General features: G+C 40.6%; 1 protein-coding gene and 1 pseudogene across 1 annotated transcript; one reads left to right on the forward strand and one right to left on the reverse strand.

The window, feature by feature from the left end:
- Positions 1-3778: 3778 nt before the first annotated feature.
- LOC149302443 (lebercilin-like) lies at positions 3779-10067 on the reverse strand. The gene is made up of 5 exons (XM_089482536.1): positions 9719-10067; positions 7936-8465; positions 7115-7252; positions 6590-6686; positions 3779-4509 (listed from the first exon to the last, which is right to left on the reverse strand). Exons 1-5 carry the CDS (start codon positions 10065-10067, stop codon positions 3779-3781), a joined length of 1845 nt encoding a protein of 614 aa, XP_089338662.1.
- A 2643-nt stretch (positions 10068-12710) lies between these two features.
- Positions 12711-15338, forward strand: LOC149302444 (DC-STAMP domain-containing protein 2 pseudogene; annotated as a pseudogene).
- Positions 15339-24725: the final 9387 nt, after the last annotated feature.

The following is a 24725-nucleotide window of genomic DNA, read 5'->3' on the forward strand; positions in this document are numbered from 1 at the left end:
TCAAAGGGAGACTAGTAACATATTTGGTGAAGTTGCCCTGTTATATAGCAATTTTGATTGATTATTATCATTGTTATTCGATAAAGGCAGTAAACCCAGTAAAGGAGTAAATGTTGCACCCTCTCCAGAGGCAGTATAGTTACATATGACACTGTTAGATACTCCCGATAAAAAAGTCTGGACTCTGCAAAGGCCCACATCCTGACACTCCCAACTTGTTAGAATGGGTCAAGAAAGTAGAATTTATTAGAAATATGGAAGTCCATGTGCACACTACCCTCCTGGGCAGGGTTACCATCGTGAGCTTCATTGACTTCCATGGGCACAGTTTCTTGCTTCAAAACATTTCCAGCTCATGATACAGGGAGGAAGATTCTAGATATGGGATATGGATAAACATTTACATTTATTCGTTATGGAATGTTTGCAAAAATGATTAGTGCTATAAGGTTTGGAGTGTCATATGCATTAGGGAGACCATGTGTCTGCACTCACTTTTTGAAATTTGACTTTTGTTTCTTTATACGTTAATTGATTTGCTTTCACTTAACTTTTTTTAAAAAGTAGGAAAAACTAATTTTGAAGAAGGGGAGTAAGATCTTGCCAGACTGTGACAACATCACATTGCAAGACAGATTTATTTGTGATATTTGTAGCTTGTATTCATTGCATCCATTGGTACAGATGTGTCTTCTCCAACCCCCTTGTCGGTACTGAGCCATTTCGGGTACTAGGTTATATTGTTAGATTCTCAGTGCATTGGGGTGTCTACAATATAGTTAAAGAAATATAGGCCAAAATGTTATGGTGGGTGTAAGACATACAGTATATGATTATCTATACAGTGTGCTAACAGAATTGCAGCCAAGTTCATTAAACAAAAGAAAAGGACCTTTTTAATATGTCTCCCCAGCATCGCTGGCTTCCTACTAACTGATTGTGTGTAGTGATACTTGCTACGAGAGCGTGAATACACCGTCATAGAAGTATCAGGCCCACTAGCCCTTAACTGGCACAGTCAGGGGTGTCCTCTGCCTGCCCCCCCCCCCCACACACACACTGTACAGCTCCCTGCACAGAAGCCACAGAGTAAAGTTGCAGCCATTTACACCTGTGGAGAAGGAGAACCTTGTTCCATAATTGAGGCCTCCGACAGCCTGTACTTAAACAAGCAGTATGTGTTATGGATATGCCTTGCTTGCTAATCATAGTGTGATCAGCACAGGCAGATCGTGAGGATAGGGAGAAACAAAGTCCCCCCCCTTCCATAAAATTGTTCAGCATAACTACAGTATAGAAGAAATGTTACTTTTTTTTAATCTATTGTACAATATAATGTATAATTTGTGCAGAATCATCATGGTTTAACAAAAGGGAAAAAAAAAAACCTCCTTAGGTTATGAAAACCCCTGCGACTGAAGGGGTTAAAGATCTAGGACTATAATATGTGCATTACATAAACAATATGAATGTTTAAATTCACGCTTTGTGAAGTAAAAAAAAACCCAAAAAAACCCAAAAAAGTAGCCAACCATTATTTACTATTAAACGAATTATAAAAGAAAGACGCTCAACATTTGTTGGAATTGTGTTTAATTAAATTAGCCGTGGAACAAAAGTTGATATATAGCCATCCATCCACAATAAATAAATCAAAAGATTATATCTCCCTTTTGGTTCAACAGGTGTTTTCTTGAACGCCACTAATAATTGAAAGCAAAAAGCAAAGTTCAGGTGAAACTGGTTCTACAAGCTTACAAGTTTTAGTTTATTTATTAACAGTACATTAGTTCTGTGATTTTTTAATTGTACTCAACTTCTGATTGGCTGGAAAAAAAAGCACTTAACAGGGTTAAGCAGACATTCCATAAAAATGAATATCTTTAAATTAATAGAACAATATTTATCTCCTCAAACCACAAGATGAATATATAAAAACATTTAACGTGAAAGCAGAATCTTGATGTTTTGTACCTTCAGTAATCTGTTGTATTTTAAAAGGCGCTTCCAAATCTGGCACTGTTCTAAAACTCACGACACTGAATAATCGAACAGCTACACCTTCCCAGCACCCTCATAACTACTGAAGATAGCAAATTGAATATGCAAGTCAGCGCCTTTATAGTGCCAGTCAAAATAATTTTTTGGAAAAAGAAACGAAATTCAATAAATCTAATGTATGATATGAAGGCCACTCCAGTCATTAAAAGGTTAATTTCATTCATTTTAAAAATAAAATATTCCAAATAGTTTCCAAATGATTAAAAGCTTCAGTGAACTTCATGGGGCTATAAAACATTTAGACATACTTAAGCATCTCCCATTACCAATTTCTTCCATGGCTTTTTTTTGGCAAAGATGGCATACATTTGACAATGTCAATCCTTTATTTTGTTGTGAGATATAATAAGTCAGATAAACACCAATTTTTCACCTGTGTTCAGATGTTACATACATAATTTTAATTAAAAAAAATAATATTATTAACATCTGAACTCTGTATCACAAAGCAATCTGGCTTGTATTGTATGAAAATCACACTTTACTATCCCTATTCTATTATTTTCTAGCCCTTTATTAAAGTAGGCGATAATGCTTTTGAATCTGTAGCCTTTATGTAAATGAACATCCCAAAGCATTGAAATGAATGGTTTGCCAAAGGCTAGCCATCACCAAACTAAGCCCTAAAAATTAAATATAAAACTAAAAAATAACACTAACGCCTTGCTTACATTGATAAAGAACAAGCTCTGTGCCTAGACAGTGGATTGTTGTATGATGGGTGCATTTTAATAAATTCCAAGGATTACGGGTTCTGTGTTCGGATTAAGTCACGGTTGGCACAACATCACTGTACAGAAATATCACGACACAGAACTCTGGCTGCACAGAAATCACAAATCACATTACGAGTGCTTTGTTTATTTGCATTGACGAAAACGGATGCAGATATTACGTACGATATAATCATAGGAGTACCAGGAATATATTACGCAATACGGACAAATATCAACAGTTACACAAAACGATAAAAATTACATCTTAAATAAATAGAGAAGGATACAGCTTATTGGCAATATACTCTCTCTGTACACTGTGAAACATTCATCTTGTTGCTTCCTTAGGTATGAAAAACACTAAACCCTGCAAGAAAAAGTATAAAATAAACATTTCCACTTAAGACAACAGTTTTGCACACACACCATAATAACCCCATCATTTGTATTCTGGTTAATGCTCCTTTTACAGGACATAGACTTAAAAGGACTGCCTTTCCAATGTAGTTTCAGTTACAGCTTGAATTGTCACAATAAAGTTACAATATTAATCACAACAGCCAAACTCAAAGGTCACGTTGCCGCTACTGCGGAGCCGAGAGCTGAACTCCCGAAGACGGCATGAGCAGACACCGGTAGATCTTGGTAAACGGCGTTACACTAATTATAAGAAAACATTTATTTCTGAGTTATGTGCGATTTACGTTCACTTAAAGTGCTAATTACGATGAAAAATATATAAATATATAAAAACACTCTTTACTATACACAGATTTTTGACGTTTTATTTTACAGAACATGAATCATGTTTTTCACAAGCCTTGAAATATGACAAAAACACGGTGTTGAGAAATCCCATTAAAGTTCTCCTAGTCTGTGTTTTGTGGCATCCCCCCCCCCAAAAAAATGCAAATTTTATAATATTTCTGCTTTTACACTGGCATTGTAACCACGGGCCTGTAATATCTTTCTTCTCTTCTACATACTATCTCCACACCATTCTACAAGGCGACTTCTTCAATTTCATCCTCTAAATAGTCAACAGCTTTCACGAGCGGCTTTCCTGCGTGTGGTGAACGGTGCCTACTAGAATTTGCAATTTTGCCATCCACAGTCAAGAACGCATCGTCTTTTCTTTTCCCTTTGCTGTTCTCCCAAGGAAAAGCGTTATCTGATTCTTTGTCGGGCTGGGCAACGGCTGAAGAAAAGCCACCAGAATTGGTGGTTTTGGAAATGGAAGGCAGTGCGGTACTTGCACCGCTACCAAAAAGCTGCTCCATTAGATGGGACTTTTTATCTTTCTGTATATTTAATTTAGTATTGCTTAGTAGAACAGGGTCTTCCAAATTCTCACTCTTTTGATCAGATGCAGGAGATCTTCCCTTACCAAAAGATGGAGCATAGCTACCAAACGTAAAATCACTAGTAAAATCAGTGTTTTTCTGCTCGTTTTTGCGGCCAGGGGCCTCTGTTTTTGAAGGAGCATCACGGCCCCCATGGACCGGAAGCCCATTAAACAGTTTCTGAGTTGGCTCAGTGAATCTGTAGGTTTTGTGCTTTGTCTCAACCATGTCTGGTTTCAAGTCCGAGCTGGATTTTGACACTTGTTTAGGAGGAGATGACGTTGGTCCGGAGACAAACACATCTTGACTTTCCTTATCAATTTCAAACATCTTTGCAAGCAGGAGCTCCTTTCGTCGTCTCTCGTCGTCAATCGCGCTCGTATTCACATCTTTGCCAGTTTTATCTTCATATATGAAGTCTGCTTTTCTCTTTCTTTCAGATTCTTCTCTTTCCCATTCTGTAACAATTGAAAAAAAAAAAAAGAAATCCACAAAAGTAAACTTAGTACAAACACATCAACAAATAAAACTAATTTATGCTGCCGTTATGTGTAGTTACCAAGAGTCATTACATAAATAAACAGATCCGAAAACTATATTCCTTGCATGGTGTAGATTATTCCACATTACTTCCTACTTTAGCAGGACTTTTACATGAATATTAGTAAAGCAGGTCTATGATAATCTAAGTAAATATCAAAAACCCACGAACTAGATAAAAAAGAACAGATCCGTGGAAGCTGCAAAAATCCAGCAAAACATTTACATATACACAAGTACTAACGTATGTAATGATTGAGAATCAGTGACGCCGTGGTGAAATGGTCTTGTTTTAAAAAAATAAATCCGTGCAATAGTGAACTAAAAGAGACCCATCTCAAATAGATCATGTTGTTGTCTAGTGACAGTTAATGACCCATCTAGGCCTAGCTGAGGAGACTCAGACAGCATCCGCTGTCTAGGAATTTGGAGAAAAATGCTGTAAAAAATGAAATAAAAAGTAATAGGAATTTAGCACAAAACGATTACACCAATACAACAAGTTTGCATGAGAGATGGCTACTGAATGTGAACATAGCTACGTAATAGCAATAAAACAGAACACGACTAACACAGAGTGTATGAAAAGAAAAAATGTAAACTGTTTGACCTCCTACACCAAACTGTCTAACCTAAGTTATACCTTCCCCATACCCACCCTTCCCACCAGACTACACTCTGCAGCACCACCCTCACACAGCAGATCATCCGACCAGTTCCACAAAACCAAAAGTGTATTTCCCGCTTACTCTACATTGTACCACGCTATCTACAACACCAAGAAACATAGTTTCCAATCACATAAATGACGGATCACAGTGGAAATTGTTGATGATGTGGGGCAAAGCTAAATGCAGCGTTCCAATCACACTCCAGCACCTTCGCTCTGATTAAACCCGATGTGACCAACAATTCCCACGGTGACAAGACTTTTATGGAGTAATAAAAGAAAGTGATAGCGGGACTTTACCTTGCCTATTTTGGTGAAGGCAACTCTAATACATAGAAAAACAGTAACAGGTTATCATAATACGGAGAGAGAAAATAAATGACAGATACCTTCACGCAACTTTCTGGCCTTTTCCTCTAACATGTTTTGCTCTGTCTCTTTTCTTTGCTTTTCTTCCAACTCTCTCTTTCTTTCTGCTCTTTCTTTTTCTTTAAGCTTTTCCGCTTCCTCTCGCAGCAGCTTTTCAAGATTGTCTTGCTCCTTCAGGGACAGTAAACGTATTTGGATGGAGTTAAAAAACAAACTATTAGATCGACAGCACCAACAAACTCACTCTGATCGATGGGACATAAAACTAGCTACAGGTCTTCCTTTATGAATCCTTTTACATGTTAATTAAACACACATTACTATAGCTGAATGTGAAATGGATACATGCTGGTTTATTACCATTTGCAGAGCCACTTGTTGGTTGTTCTCCACTACATCAGTAAAAACAGGAGGTGGAGGTGGCGACGGAAATAGGTCTATCTGTAGGGTGTTATCAGCTGTCTGGACTCCTGTGCTTATATTTTGATTTGCACCTAACAAAAAGTCAATAAAACGCTTATGTACAATCCTTATTTTGTATTATACAGATTTTCTTTTTTATATGAAATACATACTTGTTAAAAAGAAACAGACCAAACAACCAAAAAGTGACAAGAAGACAAACTTGAGTTATGTGGAAATTACATAAAAAAGGGCGTTTTTTTTCTTTCTGGACTGTGTTCCTTTCTCCGTTACTCATCTGCATCACAGATCATGTTGTTCATCAGCATTAAAGCTCTATTCGCACACAGCGATACTAATTAAAACCCTGTTTCCTGCATCTTCTGTATGCAAAAGCGTGAAACTAGTATTTATCATCCCTAAACAGCCACAGAAATACTACAGAGTATATTCATTACACGGTCTGCACCAAGGAAACCTATACCCACCTTTCCTCCTCGGGGTAATCTCTGTGTCTTTCTTTGGCGATGGCTTTGATAAACGGTAAGCATATATGTTCTTTACATCAAGTTCCCTTTCTTTCTCCTGAAATAAATATCAGATAATACACAAATGTAATTAACATGTATTGCACATTCGTTAAGTTACCAAAGGGTACCACGAGATAATTCTCTGCTTAACCAAGTATTTTTTTTACATAACTCCAGCACCTTCATGTCATGGCCATGTCCCCAATTAAGCAAACCACCTACAAGGCCGTGTTTGTGATGTACATTCACGATGGGGTAAGAACGAGTTGAATTAGGGTCCTAGGAGTGATGGAACTGCTCTTTACGAGCCAAAACACATGCCTACAAATACACTTGTGATTGGCTGATGCTACTCCAACCGATTTCCTATGGATTAGAATTGGAGTTCTGAGGATTACATCTTTAGGTCTTTTCTACAGCATGTAGAGTACACAAACAGGCCATAAAGAAATATATTGCCCACTTTATTAACAGCAAACCTACTTTTAATTTCAGCATCAGCCTCTGGAGCTCTTCTTGAAGCAGTCTGTTCTGCTCCTGGGCATCATGTGCTTTCTTTTTTTCAGACTGCAGCTGTCTCTGGAGGCTACTTTGAGTTAGTTCAATATTCTTCTCCAAGTCCTGAATAATGTGACAAAAAAAGACAAGAGCAAAGCTTATTGGCAAGTGAAAAGGAAGGAGTTCAGTTTCCACTGAAATTAAATGGGAGAAAAGACCTAAACGTAACGCCCGTCAAATCATTTTCTTACTAGTATCAGATTAAAATGAGTTTTCACATAAATTGCCCCCCCTCATAATATGTTTTCAGGCAGCTGCATTAGCCATCTGCGTGTCTACTATTGTAGACTCTTGTGATACACAATAGAATAGCTCATTCTAGATCATCTGATTAATGAAAGTCTACGGAGGAAAGGAATTCATCGGGCAAGCAGGGTCTCTTTCCATAAACAGTTAGCTCAGTGCGGTGAGTAGGGAGAGTCACCTAAAATATCACGACTGCCTACAACGGCGAGTTTACTTCATTGCTAATTGTCATCACTGTATATAGAGCTATGCACTAAAGAAAAATATACAAGCAAAGTATGTTTTGATATTTGTAGTTGCTTATTGTTGTTTATTGGGTCAGCAAGACTGAGAAGGACAGGACATTTATTAAATATGCCACCTTTATCCACAGATCTAACCTTGAATTAAGTATTAAATATTTTCAAAATAATTAGATTGACTTGAAAGCAAAAAGTCCAAGATATAGGCAAGTACAATAAATGAATCTGGTGACACCATAACGGCAAGGCAAAACGTACCTTGACTCTCCTCTCCCGTTCATCCAGCCTGCTTTCCAAAACGTCCACCTTTCTGGTTAGTTCTTCTCGCTCTGCTAGGTGTCTATCTTCAGACAAGTGTTTCAATTTCTTTAAAGCAGTATTTGTCCTGTACAGTTCATCCTCGGTGTCCTTTAGTTTCTTTTCCACAGCTCGTTCCCGCTCTTGGGATTTCCGCAAGCGCTCCCTCAGGGTCCGGATTTCATTGTTGTGCCGGGACAGAAGTTGAGAGATCTCATTCTCTGTATCTTCAAATTTATTCAGTGCTTTTTCCTGCCTACATTGTAATCTCTTTAAAATCTTGTTCTCTTTCTGGAGCTCATCCAGCTTGATCTGGTGCTCCGTGAGCTCATTTCTTAACTCGTTAATTTTTAAGAGCCGAGCAGAGAGGACTCTTTTGGTTACCAGATCCATGTCCTTTGGCGGAGAGTCCTTGTTTAGACTCTGGGAACGAAATCCCCACCTTGGGCCTTTTTTACCTGAAGGAAACTTGGATGCTGGTTTTCTGGAACCTTAAGAAAATATACGTTAAATATATGTTAGGATATCAGGCTAATAAACCTAAGCGTATGTGTTATTTTATTATTTTCTATGAAGGTTAATCACACCAGAACAAGGCAAAAACCTTGAACTCTTTCATTGTTTATGGCATCAACCTAAAACAAATATGTTTCAAAACATTTGTACAGTTTGGTCATATTCTATGAATTATTAAATAAAAGTATTTCACTTCACAGAGCTGTATGTTTGTCATGTGTATGTATGTGTTCCAGCTCAGAACGATAATTAGCACTGTCCCGAAGAATTAGCTCAGTGTTGGAGCAGGAAAAATATCACGTGACCGACAATGGAAGCTTCCAGGTGTGCAGATAAAGAGGATTTTCTAAAACGCTAGTCTATATTATTGTATATGGCACTGTATGTGCCATATGTTCATTTTTTTCCCTTTAAAGACCTTACTCCAATGATGCTCTTGATTGCACCTCACCAACTATTTAATCATCATCTAACATTTGTGCCTAAAAAGGTTTTTCTTCTGTTGCATTGATACCTTTAAAGGGACACTTCAGCCATCACATGCTTTTGTGTCTTTGTGGTGTCCTCCTTCCAAATGCAAGTAGGGATTCAGCAGGAACACACACACACACACACACACACACACACACACACGCGGTTTGTCATGCAGGACATGTGCTCAGCCAGTACTGGCCCTGTGAATGCTCTGGGTGGGGGTCTAACACGACCCCTGTGAACACACTACACTCACAACTGCAGCTTCTCCCCAAGTAGGGATCCATATTCAGTGCGGTACATTATCTTTCTTAAAAGCGATCTGGTACTTTTCCAAAATCGTACATGTTGTTTAGTACACTAAATAAACCCTGGCGGCCGTAGTCATCTTTACATTTACTGTAGAAAACGCTCACAGCAGCTGCTGAGATCTGCGCCATGGAGCACGCTTCATTAGACTGCCATCACAAAACAAAGGCATATGTTTGCACTTTTCCCTGGTGTAGCTGATCTGTCTCTCAAATCATTTCCTCTTGATGACTGAAAATGTGTTATTATATAATTAAAGATAGTATGCAAGCTGTATCGGTGGGGCAAATGTAAAACATAAAGTTTTCAGTAAAATACATCACGCTACAAAGCACAACATACCGACACTTAAACACATATTTAATAAGAGGTGAATATAAACCGCATGGAAGCCAAGGTGAAGAGATAATAGGCGACCATGAAATCCGCAGAATAAACTACCTACCGCCGTTGTGCATCGGTGTGGAAGCAATCATTTTCTGATCAGCTTTTTTGACACGTGGAGATCTAGACTTAGAGCTTGGCGTCGGCGAGCGGTCAGACTCATAAGTTGTGTTATCGAAATCCTCAGAAAAGTAAGATTCACTATCCTTCTCTGTGTCGGAGTAACGCCTGCTCCTCGTTCTTCCTCGCTCACCGGCGGCCACATCCTGGTTTCCTTTCATTTTGCCGGGTTTCCGTTTCTTGGAGATATAGGACCGCGTGCTGGTGGTCTCTCCTCTACCTGGAGACAGCGGGCCCTCGGCTTCCTTGTAACCTTTGGCATACTGTGAGTAAGGGCTGTTGGGGTTCATGTCCTATACATTTCTGTAGAAAAATCATTTGAGAAGGAATTAGGGGAAAGGCGCAGTAACAATTTCTTAGACTATCGCACAGGCTGCATGCCGATGCACGCAGACAAACTCCAGGACTAGTGGCACAAACACATGAAACCTACAGGTCATCCATACATCAGGCTCCACAGCCATGATCAGCGCAGGCCATCACGTGAGATTTACCTGAGGAAAAGGTATTTACGGGAGTTTTTTCACATTGCGTGTCTTGCCAGCACGCGGGAAACACCATCTCACCCTCAAAGTATTACCTCCCACCACCCAGTAACACACGATGTCGCGTTCGTCTGTACGCTGAGGGGGGAGGGGGGGTAACAGGGGGTGTCTGGGAATTGAAAGATAAAGGTTCAAACAGAACTATACAGCGCGAGCAACAGGTGTGACGTTTCCTCGTTCCCCCCTCATGAGGATGAATGACAGCTGTCAAGGGTGGGCCGCAGACACGTCTTACCCCACTTCTCTCCTGGAGCCCGGCCTGGGCGGTGTTTGTCCTCAGCCGGTCACCTGGCTCTCCCCAGGACCCGCGGCAGCGTCCGTGTTCTCCCGCGTTGCTAGGCTGTAGCCTGCCTGTCACTGCAGCCGACTTATTTACACGCAGCTCCACGGTAACGGAGTAAGGACGTGCCCGTCTCCAGCCAAGCTGCAGCAACAAAACCCTCCCCAGGCAACAACCCGAACAAGCCCTGCCATCATTGGGGGAATGTAAGGCCTCTTCTGATTAGCTGAGACCTGGCAGCCCTTTCACGCATCAGAAGTTACTTTGTTTACTAGGAGCGGGACTTTGCTGTAGATCACTCTGCGTGTGGCCGTGATTCACGGTGCGGTAACGGGCCACGTGACTGGAAACCGGCAGCTTCTATTCACGGCGATTTTATGGACTTAAAGTGAAAAAACACTGAGCGATAAAATAAAGTGAAAAAAATTTGTATTTAAAAGATTTGGTTTTCTTATATTGAGTTGATTCGTCTTCTTACCGCCAACACTTTAGTGTTACAGGAAATATATAGAGTCACGGCAATAACCGAATTCACACGCACGTCCCCATACGTTTCAAATGGCCACAGAGGGACACCTTTGCTCTAGGGGGTGTGGCTAGGGGGCGGACTTTACAAGACAGTTTTATGTGACTTAGTGACACCCAGGTAATTATCTAGATAAAGTCATCTATAAGAAGGTGTTTTATTTACACAATTCCAATTCTAAACACATTTCTGCTGTTACTATGCGCGTTATTACAACTATAATACACTGATACTCACAAACATTGTGGGGCAGGGGATTGGTGCCAAGGGAGGGACTGTTCCTCGGAAGAGGGACACTTGGGAGGTATGTGCATATGGGAACCTACTAATTCAAAATGCCCTTTCGAAAATTATATTTTTTTTACTTTTTCATGTAGGGTTATCTTCTGATACTATATATATATATATATATATATATATATATATATATTATCCTAAGAAATAGTCTATATATATTTATATTATCCTAAAAGATAATATATACATATATATATATATATATCCTAAGAGATATTATATATATTATATATATAATAGTGCATAAATACTCCATTTAAAACTTTGCAATAATTCTGTTACGGAGCCGAAAGTAGAACGTGCATTTGTGTTTTCAAGCGTAAAACCTTTTGAGATTTCTTCACACAGACCGTGTGGCAGTTAGGGGAGTCTAGCAGCCCCCCAATTGTAATTACCCCCCATAAAAGTATATATGTCTAAAAAATTGGCACAGTAAGATCGTTTGGTGACTTTTCATTTTGCGACCTATCCCTTCCATAGTTTGTGGCAGACAAGTCTGTCTGAATATGTGCAAAGTACAGCGATAGCCCACCGTCAGAGGTTGTGTGACTTGGCCCATGTCCCTTTTGGGCCAGTTTAGCCAGCGCCGGAGCCCTCCGACTCAGGGTATTTCACTAGAGCCATTTCACCACCAATCATTTTTACATGTTATGGCAAATGATACGACGGAAAAAGACATTTGCTTGATTTCAGAATTAGTGAAGCCTTGTGGTTTCATTACGTGATATGGTCCTTACATGCATTTTGGCTCATACCCTTTATTATCTTATTAGTCAAGCACTGAATTGTGCCGCACAGGTTTTTCTGACTATAACCAGATTTTATGATTTAAAGGGTATGTAATTTAATGTATATATATATAGAGAGAGAGAGAGAGAGAGAGAGAGAGAGATATAGAGAAATAAATAAATATATATATATATATATATATATATATATTTATATATATAGTTTAATAAGCTTCTCACAATCATTATGTCAGTTTATCTTAATAAAAAGCAAGGTGCCCCTCCCCCGTAGGTGCTGGCATGTGCCCTGCTCTCCCAGTCATGACAGCAGTGCTATTGTGACATCATCAGAGCATAATAACCTCGCACTGGGCGTGGAGCTTCAGTACTAGAGGAGACAGCAAGCTACTTGTAGTGACTGAACCTCCAGTAGTGCAAAAGATTAGTAAAGAGACTGACGTTTATTTCTTCATTTTGACCCATTTCTCCTCCTGGTTTTGTGATCGCTGAGTGAGGCAAGTCAGGGCAGATATTGTCGCAAAAAAACAACTGACGAGATGGGGACAACACTAGGACCCTGGGAATGGATGTGTACCTGCTGCAAAACCACATGTGGCCTATGCCGGCGTGCCTGCCCATGCGCCTGCAAGTGCCCCTGCAAGTGCAGGTGCAAGTGCCCCTGCGACTGCCCCTGCCCCCGCGACTGCGACTGCCCCTGTGACTGCCCCCGCGATTGCTTGTCAAACCTGTGCCCTGAAGAAGTGAAGGTCGAGGAAGTGAGCGCCGAGGATTACATTGACGAGGACAAAAAGGAGGTGAGAGCCCAGCTCCGAGAGGACAATGCGGTGAAATCTTCTCTGAGGAGCTGTGGCGCCTTCACCTTTGGGTTGATTCTCACCGCCATGTATGCGGCCATCGTCCTCTTTGTGAAGAACTATAACCTGAAGTACTGCATCGTGTCCTCAGTGGTCATCTGCATCCTCCTCACCCTCGGCATGGCCTTCTTCATGAAGATGCGGGTCACAGTGTTCCTTATGCTGCCCCAGCTCTTCTCAATTGAGGGGAAGACCATCGTGCTCCTGGTCGCCTTCTCGCTGGCCTTACAGGGACCTGCAGCCAACACCTTGGAGAATTTCCGGCGCTCATCTGAGTCCGTGTCCTGCGGCGTGGAACTGGCCATGAACCAGACCAAGGAGCTCCTGGAAAAAGTTAAAAGGCCGTTAGTGAGTGCGCTGGATATTCTGAAGAACATCGGCCAGAGGCTGAAAGGAGTGGCCGATCGGGCCAGAAAGTTCTTCAAGACGGTGACAGACGGAGTGAAGCACATTGGACGCGTGCTGCGGAATGTGTGGCGTTTTATCGCCAATATCGGGGAGGTCTGTAACGAGGAACTGGAAGTTCCCTATCTAAAGTGCAGGAAAATATTTGACACGGCGCGGAATCAGTGCTTCCAGGTGATGTCATTCTTGTCATTCCTGTGCTACATTGTGGACGCCTTCAAACCGCTGTGTGGACTGGCTAAAACCGTTACAATCCTATGCCTCCTGCCAAAGTATCTCCAGAAATATGTCCGAAAGCATGTGAAAAACCCCATCATCAACATGCTCCGCAACATCAAGGACAAGTTTGAGTTTAACGTGACGGTTATTCACGACTTCGACATAAACCTAAACTCCAGCAAGAGCATCAAGCAGGTGGCAGTCGGCATAATGAGCGAAGTGCAGAGCACACTGAACCCCTATCTGGATGTGCTCAGCATGTTCAGCTATTCAATGACATTTGTTTGCCTCTTCATCTACATCATGGCCGCTCGGTACCAGCGCAAGTACCTCTATGAAGATAACCACGACAATATCTACATAACACGGTCCTTCATAGAGCTGGACGTGATGAGAGCCAAGCAAGGGCGCAGAACCCTCCTGCCCCTTTCCGCCAGAGAGGCCTACAACTTCATCCTGCCAGGTTCGCTTTACCTGACCAAACGTGAGAGGAAGGGATATTCTTTTGACATCATCAACGTCTTCCGAAATGTTCTGGTGGTCGCATTTATGATGGTGATGGACTTCATCATCTACTGGGTGCTGGACATGGTGTATTACCTGCTGCAAGCGGACGTGGTTGCCAGAGCTCCGGTGACGTTCTCTGTGCTGATCAACGGCTCCGGTTACGCCAGCGAAATCTTCTCCAATGTGGTGTCTGCGTTTGACATCCTTCAGAGAGGGAACTTGACAGTTTTGTCAAAGAAATGCCTAGTGGCTCCGTCCGCCCCAGACTTTAAAGGATACATACTCATAGGCTCAATGTATGGCCTGTGCTTCCTCATTGCGATATTTGGCGTCTACATACGGAGGCTGCAGCGCGTAATCTGTGCCTATTATTACCCATCCCGTGAGCAGGAGCGCATCTGTTTTCTTTACAACAACTTGATAACCAAACGCACAAACATTGAGGACTCCTTGATCAGGAGCGTGAGGATGAATGCAGAGGACGGGGGGCACTCTAGCTTCCTGCAGGTGCTAGCGGCAAAACTCCCCGGGTGCCGCTGGTTTGCCCAGCTGTTGGGCACCAATGAGCAGTACTGCATGGCATGTGCCAAGATAATCACTGGCAGCGAGGGGCAGGACTGCCTGGCCTGCATCACCCCAGGCTGTAAAGGGATGTACTGCAGGGGCTGCTTTGAGATCCTTGATAACATCTGCACAATTTGTATGGCTCCACTGGCATACTCTGAGGCTATCGAAGAGGAGGTCGACTCCAGTGACGAAGAACAGGTCCACCTCTGGATCGATGCCATGAAAACCATAAAGGCTGGAGAGAAAGAAAAGAGGAAGAAGCTGAAAGAGTTTGTGAAGGATCGGCTCAAACAGGTTCTCCGTAGCCAGGGCAGCAGAGCAGCGTTAGGCGAGAAGCTCCTGGAGAAGTATAAGGAGGAGGTCCGTGGCAGGGAGGAAGATGAGAGCTCAGGAATCAGTGAGGTTGAATCCAGTGAGGACTCTGAAGATACAGACTTTGAATATCAGAACTCAACAGAGGCCACCGACTCTTCAGATTCTGAGGACCACACGGCCCCCCCATTCACAAAGTGGACAGAAGCACGAAGGAAGAAGGTTCTGGTCACCCCCGCGCGGCAGAGGCCACCCAATAGGAGAGGGCGGCGGGCGGTGAAGAATGGAGGTGGAAACTAGAATGGAATTCAGAACTATACCCACCCCTTCTTCTACCTAAATTTCCTTTGTAATCCCTTCACCACCAAGTGAATCGGCTTGCATCCTGTTCCTGCTGCATGCAAGTCTGAGTGAACTTCAAGGCTTTTTTATATGGGCACATGGGAAAGAAGACACCGACACATCAAAGAAGCTGGACACTTTCTCTGGAGCTCTCAGTGAAGAAAACGCACAGCGTAGAGGGTTAAGATCAGAATTATGACCTTCAACGAATCCAGAAACTTTTAAGTGATCCAGATTTTGAACGTGGCAACCACCAAAAGTGTCTGTGTCCTTTTAGACAGTTTAGACCACTGTTTTTTGCGCCTTTCACTCTTAAATAAATTTTGACTTTGGGTTTGGGAAAACAAATAGCAGGTTTCTTTTAAGACATTTTAAATGTTCTTTTTTTTTTCCCAGAAAACTAACAAAAAAGGATTAATATTTCAGGTCTACTGTACGTATTCCTTCCAATATTTAATGTCCCCAGATGTGAGTCATTACTGCAAACTGAATGCCCAATCCATTCTTACGACAAGCAGATCCAACAGAAGCTAGCACTTTAGGTCAGTATTGCTGACAGTAGATCGTCTATACCTACTGAATATAGAACTGATGCATCATTTTCAAAGCCATTCGCATCTGGGAGGTATTTAGTTTTGCTGGCTTTAATCGCCAAATTCACAGGTTTCAGCATCTCTTTAAATGTAATACTTACATTTTAATGCTACCGAAAAATATATAATGGGAAAACTAAAACGAAAATTACCTGAATGGTCAATTCCCGCATTCAGATTCAATGGTCATGTTGTAGTATAAGCTGCATAGCATAGTCCCAGATGTTTATGAGTACTAATGTGTACTGCTTCTATTTACATTGTAGTAGATATGAACATAGGGATAAAAAAAGAAGATGGGGTGCAAGTCACATTTTACCACTCAGTAAAATAAGCCAAACAGGTGTATAGCCCATGTCTCATTATTGTAACAAGGTTATTAAAAAAGGGATCTGACTGTTTACAAAGGGCTCTTGTAAATTTCAACTCAAAAACATCATTGGTCTAGCCCATCCAGCGAAGAATCAGGGGAAGCACCATAAACACAATAAAAAATAAAGTTTATATTTATGAACAAGTGCTTAGATTGGTGCTGTATCTTCCTAAAAATAATGACATGGAAAGAGTTAAAATGCTAACTTTTTAAATACCCAATGGGTGTCTACTTTAAAAAAAAAAAATTAATGGTTTGATGGGGTAAATTGGAGTTGCCGGGTTTAAAAAAAGCCTTGGTCGCGAAGGGTGCAAATAATAACGTAAGCTCTCACTCAACTTATGGATCTCCCGTTGTAACAGAACCATATCTGAACTGTTGTGAATAATGCCTTCATTGATTAAGGTGTGTATTCATCCCCTACCTGTGTGTGTTCATTTTCCCATTCCTGTCTCCTCTTCACTAGGATAGCCCGATGTAGTCTCTTTTGCATCTAAAACAAAACAAAAAAAATACAGTCAAGAGCAATTCACTGTCTGCCATCTATAGCCTTGTAATATAATTAAAAGATCAGAATTAAAAAAAAGAACATATTTAGTATTTTTTTTAATTTCAAATTTGCTTTTCAAATGAAAACAGTTCAATATATAGAAAAAACAAACAAACTCATGAGTCATAGAATTCACTGGCCAGCTGAGCTAAAGAGAGCCAAGCTAATCAGAGCCAACATTATTATTATTATTATTGTCTTTTATTTATATATCACCAACAGTTTACGCAGCGCTTAATACAATATATAAATTCAAGGGATATGACAAGACAAGAATTGACAGACTAAGCAAACCGATACATTAGGTGGAGAGAGCCCTGCTTGCAAGCTTACAATCTTGAGGATATTGTGTTATATTTTTTAATAAATATTTTTTAATAAAACTATTCGGAACATTGGCTGCTAAATTGTATCACATGTTTTGTCTCCCTTTCTGCTTCACCATCAATGCTGTAAATGCTGGATCTGTCATACCAACTGTGATCCCTGTGATTGGGCAGCACAGCAATCATTTAACCCCTTAAGGACCGAGCTCATTTTTTCTTTTTGTACCCTGTGGGACCGAGGCTGTTTTAATACTTTTGTGGTGCTTGTGTTCAGCTGTAATTTTCTCCTCACCCATTTAGTGTACCCACATAAGTTATATTTTGTGGACAAGATGGGCTTTCTTCAGATACCATTATTTTGATCGTATCATCTTATTTACTATAAAAAAAACCATGGTGAAAAATTGAAAAAAAACAAATTTTATGACTTTTATTTGAAAAATATTTTACTCACCTAAAAAAGCAAGTAAAAAAACTAGCTAAATAGATTCTACTACTTGTCCTGAGTTTAGAAATACCCAATGTTTTTATGTTTTTTTGCTGTTTTTTGTAAGTTATAGGGCAATAAGTACAAGCAGCGTTTTATGATTTCCAAACCTTTTTTAACAAATCTGGTCAGTCTGCCTCCATCTCCTCTTTGGAAAATCAATTTAACCCATTCAAACCATATATTTTTGAAAACTAGACACCCCAGGGTATTTCAAATGCTGTTATTTTAACCCTTTCCATGCAACAGTTATACAACCACACTTTGTCAAACTTTGTAATAGTAATTTTTTTTTTATTTTTTTTCCCCACACAAATTGTACTTTAGTTATAGATATACAGGTTCTGGTATATGTCACTGTCAAACAACACCCCAATGTGTGTTCAGGAACATCTCATGAGTACAGCGATACCCCACATGTATGGGTTTGTCAGATTGTTTGGCTGGTAAAGGGCTACTTTTGGGGCATGCGTAATTTAGGTGGTCATTTGGTCATTCTGCCTCCATCTCTTTGGAATATCTTTGAAGCCGGTTAACTCAGTTTAACCCCGTCAAACCATATATTTTTGAAAACTAGATACCCCAGGGTATTTCAAATGCTGTTATTTTAACCCTTTCCATGCACCCAATTTACAACCACACTTTGTCAAACTTTGTAATATAAATTTTTTTTATTTTTTTCCACACAAATTGTACTTTAGTTATAGATATACAGGTCCTGGTATATGTCACTGTCAAACAACCCCCCAATATGTGTTCAGGAACATCTCCTGAGTACAGCGATACCCCATATGCATGGGTTTGTTAGATTGTTTGGCTGGTAAAAGGCTACTTTTGAGGCAACACAGACTTAGCATCTGGTCATTCTGCCTCCATCTCCTCTTTGGAATATCTTTGAATCTGGTTAACTCAATTTAACCCCGTCAAACCATATATTTTTGAAAACTAGACACCCCAGGGTATTTCAAATGCTGTTATTTTAACCCTTTCCATGCACCCATTATACAACCACACTTTGTCAAACTTTTTTTCACACAAATTGTACTTTAGTTATAGATATACAGGTGCTGGTATGCGTCACTGTCAAACAACACCCCAATGTGTGTTCAGGAACATCTCCTGAGTGCAGTGATACCCCACATGCATTGTTTGAGATTTAAAATGCCACATTTGGGAAGTGCGCTTTTTTTCTCCATTTTGGTCAGTCTGTACCTATGCCCTATCTTTGAGCTCGGCCACTTCAATTTACCCCATCAGCCATTTTTTTTCTTTTATATTAGACACCCCTTGGGTATTTGAAGTGCTTTTATTTTAACTCTTTGTTGAGATTTTTGAGAAATTTTAGCACTTGCTCAAAATAATAAACTTTATTTTTTTATTTTATTTTTTTTAATACTTTTTTTTAATATTTTTTTTACACATTTTGCTAGTACTGGATGGTTCCTCTAGTGACATCACTGCATAATTATTTTTAAATGTTAGTACATTTTTTGTTTCCATTTTTTAAATTTTTTTTATTATTTTTTGAATATTTTACTAATCACATTGTGATTAGAAAGCTGGGCTCCATTGACTTGCATGGTTGAATGCAGTACTTGTATTCAACCTGCAAGTGGAGCCAGAGTTCTCTAGAGGGTCTGGAGACCATCTAGCGAACTTTTAAGCTCTCCGGAGGGGTCACAGTCCATCCAGAGGTAAGTGTTTGGTGTCGCTGGATGCCTCCTGATCGAGGCATTCCAGCGACACCATTTAAGTTTAGGAGGTGATCGTTGATCGCCTCCTAAACACTTTTAAAACGGGTGTCCGCCGCCATACAATGTATGGCGGATGTTGACGCCCCGGGGAGGGGCCAGATATGGCCCCTGATGCAGATCTCGGCGTTACTGAATGCCTCGACATCGAGGCATTACAGCAATGCCGTTTAAGCGAAGAAAGTGATCGTTGATCACTTTCTAAGCTTATTTAATTTTTTGACGGTTCAGGACCGTCAAAGGTCGTTAAGTGACCGTTTTTCCGTGACGGTCCTGAACCGGCAAAGGTCGTTAAGGGGTTAAGTTAAACAAATTCAAAAGATGCTCAGTAATGGGATAAATTAGTGCAGATGTTTTCCAAACGTGTGACAAGCCTTAATGGTGCATGGTCAAAGGTTCAATTTATATGCAACCAGGGCTGACCCTACCATTGAGCAGAGTGGGGCAATTGCTCCAGGCGGCACTTTTGAAGCCCTTTTTTTTTTTTTCTTTTCTTTTTTTAAAGTGGAGGAGAGAGTGGGGCGCCTCTGCGAGCCCTCTAGCTCGGTCTCAGTGCCGGCTTGTAATGCTGAGCGCTAGAAGATGACGTCATTTCCGGTGCTCATCATTACAAGCTGGCACCAAGACCGAGCAGGGAGACTCGCCGCAGGACTGCTGAAAGGTAAGTACAAAGAGGAGGAATGGTAGATAATAGGGAGGGAGTGAGAGGAAGGGTAGATAATGGGGGGCGGGGGAGGAAGGGTGGATAATGGGGGGGGTGGCACTTTAAACTTCGCCCCAGAGGGCATTATGTCTTGGGCCGGCCCTGTATGCAACCATGCAAATCAAAACAACACAAAGTGATAATTGACATAATTCTATATCACTGACCAAAACAAAGCAAATATATCAATTCAGGGAGTTTTCAGTAATACCTTAAAAAAATACAAAAGTGTGATATTGTTCCCTTAATACAAATTATCAAAAGCCCACTTACAAAAAAATATAAAGGTGCGTGGATGAATATAAAAATGTGGTACTAGTGACATCTAGTGGACATTTTCAGTATTCATAAAAGCACTAAATACAGTAACCTAAAAACGTCAAACTATAATATTTTCTTTTATATGGGGCCAGCTGCAGTGGTAGATACCGTAAACCGAAGATACGTAGAAATCTGTAACAACTGGGAGAAGCAAGAATCAGTAATCAATAGATATACCAGTTCATGTCTTGTTTTACATTCTATTTCACAAGAAGGGGAAAAAAAATCTAATTCTTTGTTTAAACCATTTTGTTAATGGATCCACCGTGAATCCCTTTTCTTTAGAAGCTTCTCTAGCACGATGGGTCTTAGGGATCTGTTCCACACACCTCAATTTGAGATCTGACGCTTTTTCGTTAAATTCATGAAAATAAGCAGGAATTGGGAGATCCAGTTTTTTTTGTGGCGGTAGTTGATCTGTGTTTCGAGTGTCTAGTTTTAATGCTTCTGTGTTGTTTGCTCAATGTAAAGTAAATCACAGGGGCATTTTAACATATAAACAACATATGTAGTATCACATGTGCAAAAGCAGCGGATTGAATCCTATTTATCCTTAGTTGGATGCTTGAACTTCTCACCATTTATGATTCTGCTACATGATACACAATCTGAACAGGGAGAATTCCCCAATCTTTTAGTACCCAAGAAATGTTGTGGGCCAGTTATCCTATCCGGGAGAAGTCCTGCATGACCCAATCGTCACGGACATTCGTACTCCGTTTATATGTCATATGATCGGAGGTAAGTATATGAGGTCATGGCTGAAAAAAAAAATAAAAATATATATATATAGAATATGTTTGCTGCCTGCATAGGTAGGGGTGACATTAGAGCCCATCGCTGTGCCTTATATTGGTGCATAAAACACACCTTCAAAGATCAAATAATTATCTGATATCTTTAGCAAATCCATCAAAAAGGACAAAGTAAGTTAAATGAGAGTATAATCCTCATTGCCTCCACTCCTTCAGTATGGGGGATAGCACAGCAATCATGTGACCATGACTCCCACCAGCTTGGCCCCTGACAGCTGCCTCAAGAAAATACCCAATGTTCTATGCTGTCCCAATGCATTCAATGTAAAACATAGAACATCTATTTGCACAAACTGGTGAACACTGCCTATAGAGAAATACCCCGAAATACCCCAAAAGCTACTCAGCTACCTTCTGGGATTATACTCCAAGTGGGAACATAGATATGAATTTTGCAATCTATTGATTTTAGTGATTTAGTTTAGCAATGAATAGAGTATAGTATAAAAAGTGGTGGAAAGCCTTCACAGAGTTCACCTGCTGTAGAAGCTTTAGCCCTGCTGCCCTTCCATGACAGTTCCTGCCACTGATTGGCTGCTTGAAACAGCCAGTGGCAGAAAAGCTCTTCAATTGAAATTGAACTGATCCCTGTTCACAGTGCTTGCGGAGCCAATACTGGAGCTGATCGGAAGTATATGAGGTCATGGCTGAAAATATCAGGGGGGGGAAGGGGCAAATGCATGGCATTGCAAGGGGAACACCATTATTACCTTTTATTTATAAAGCACCAACAAATAACGCATTGGAGCAGTTAACACACACACACATAATAAATATGCATTATTACCAGTGGCGTCTCCAGCTTTCATATTTAGGGGGGGCACATGGGGGGCACGGGACCAAAGTAGGGGGGCCAATTATAAAACGGCACATATACACTATATATATATATATATATATATATACATACACACGTTAGACGTGCATTTTTAACTACATAATAGTAAAGACCGTGATTGAAATATGGCAGTTATTTTTCATTCTTTAATATTAGCCCCTGCTGCCGATATATATAAATATTAGACCCTGCTGCCGATATATAGAAATATTACACCCTGCTTCCGATATATATTAATATTAACCCCTGCAGCCGATATATATTAATATTAGACGCTGCTGCCAATATATATAAATATTAAACACTGCTGTCAATATATAAATAAATATTAGACCCTGCTGCCAATATTTAAATAAATATTAGCCCCTGCTGCCAAAACATATATAATTATTTGCCCCTGCTGCCAATATATATATATATATAAATATTAGAACCTGCTGCCAATATATTTTATAGTGAAAAAATTGGACCCTACCCAAGCATTTCCTTGGGCCCCGCTCAACGCTTCCTTGCATGCAATCACTCCCTCCGCTACCACACCAAAAAAAAAAAAATTTGCCACACTGACTGCAGATCAGAGGAAGACCGTGACATTGAGAGGTCCTCTCCCCTGTAATTGTCCCCAGAGTCCCTTTGTCCCCTCATTCACTAAACCATACCGCTCTTTTACTTACACCCTGTAGTTCAGGTATAGATCAAATAAACAACACATGGAAACAGCACATGCAACTGAATGAGATAAAAAAAAACCTTGTATTTGCAGGTATACATAAATAATGTATGGAAACATAGCATTGCAGGAATAAACCAACAGAACACACAAACCCAGCATTGCAGGTATATATCAACTGGAAATCACATGTACACTCAGCACTGAAGGTATAGATCAAATAAACAACACATGGAAACAGCACTCCAGGTATTGATCAACTGAATAAGACATACAAATCCTATATTTGCAGGTAAACATAAATAATGTATGGAAATATAGCCGATACAGATCAACAGAATAACACAAAACCCAGCTTTGCAGGTATATATCAATTGGAAATTACATATAAACTCTGCATTAAAAGGTATAGATAAACCCCCCTAAATTACAGGCATAGATCACTGGTCACACACCCCAAAGCCAACCCTGGCGTCCACATTGCCCACATAGAACCTGACCAGCACCCAAATTACACGTACATTGGACATGCCATCTTTGTCGCCAAACAGCCCAGCATGAGTCAACATTGTCCCCAAACAGCTGAACGTACGCCATGTTTGTCCCATAAACACACTATCTGTGCCATCTTTGTCCCCATTGCCTAAACACCCTGCTTATACAAACTTTGCTTTTTTTGACAAATCAATAATACACCTATGATTCACAAACACCTTTACAGTCACTCACTAATTCACACAATCATTTATTCTTTTACACATATTCATTAATGCATCCACACATTAATCCATTCATTCTCTCTCTCATTCTGACTCTTTATTTCAATATTCTTGCCACCCTCCCTATCTACCCCCTCTCCCTCCCTATCTACCCCCTCTCCCACGCTATCTACCCTATCTAACCCCTCTCCCTCCCAATCTATCCTATCTCTCCCCTCTCCCTCCCAATCTATCCTATCTATCCCCTCTCCCTCCCAATCTACCTCTTCTCACTCTCTAACCCCCTCCTAACTTTCTACCCTCTCCCCCCTTCAAAGTTCACTTACCTTGGGCTTGTAGAAGTCCAGCGGTGCGATCGCGAAGTCCCTGTCTCCCTGGTTCACTGTTGAGCGCCGGATATGACATCATATATAGTGATGGGAAGTTCGGATCATTAAAGTGAATCGGATCATTTCGATTCGTTCACTGAAATGATCCGATTCATGATCCGAATCTTCGGATCACTCAGTGTGACTCACAGGAGTTACTGTTTTCCAGTAACTCCGTGCAGGCACACTAACGATTGGCCCTGCCCCTTTCAATATGAATCCTCCCCCCTGCCTCCAGTGATGTCAATGAAGGCAGAGAGTCGTTCAAAGATTCGGATCTTACAGAGATCCGAATCTTACAGTGATCCGGATCACTGTAAGATCCGGATCACTGTAAGATCCGGATCTTTGAACGACTCTCTGCCTTCATTGGGATTCGAATCAGTCAGATAATATCACCATACTGTTATAAATAATACATTAATAATCACTGCCCCCAGGATTTACATTCCCCTTTACCTGCAACTGCACCTTAAGCTAACTTTATTAAATTAATTAAATTAACCCTCACCATTAAATTAACCCTTAACACCCCATCAACCATGTCTGCCCCTAAAATTAACCCTTAACACCCCATCAACCATGACTGCCCCTAAAATTAACCCTTAACACCCCATTAAGCATAACTGCCCCCAAATTAACCCTAAACACCCCATTAAGCATAACGGCCCCCAAATTAACCCTAAACACCTCATTAAGCATAACTGCCCCTAAATTAACACTAAAGACCCCATTAAGCATAACTGCCCCTAAATTAACCCTAAACACCCCATTAAGAATAACTGCCCCCAAATTAACCCTAAACACCTCATTAAGTATAACTGCCCCTAA

The sequence above is a fragment of the Sceloporus occidentalis genome, unplaced genomic scaffold, assembly GCF_023333645.1.
Source record: "Sceloporus occidentalis isolate IW3139 unplaced genomic scaffold, rSceOcc1.0.p SCAF_19, whole genome shotgun sequence".
NCBI lineage: Eukaryota > Metazoa > Chordata > Lepidosauria > Squamata > Phrynosomatidae > Sceloporus > Sceloporus occidentalis.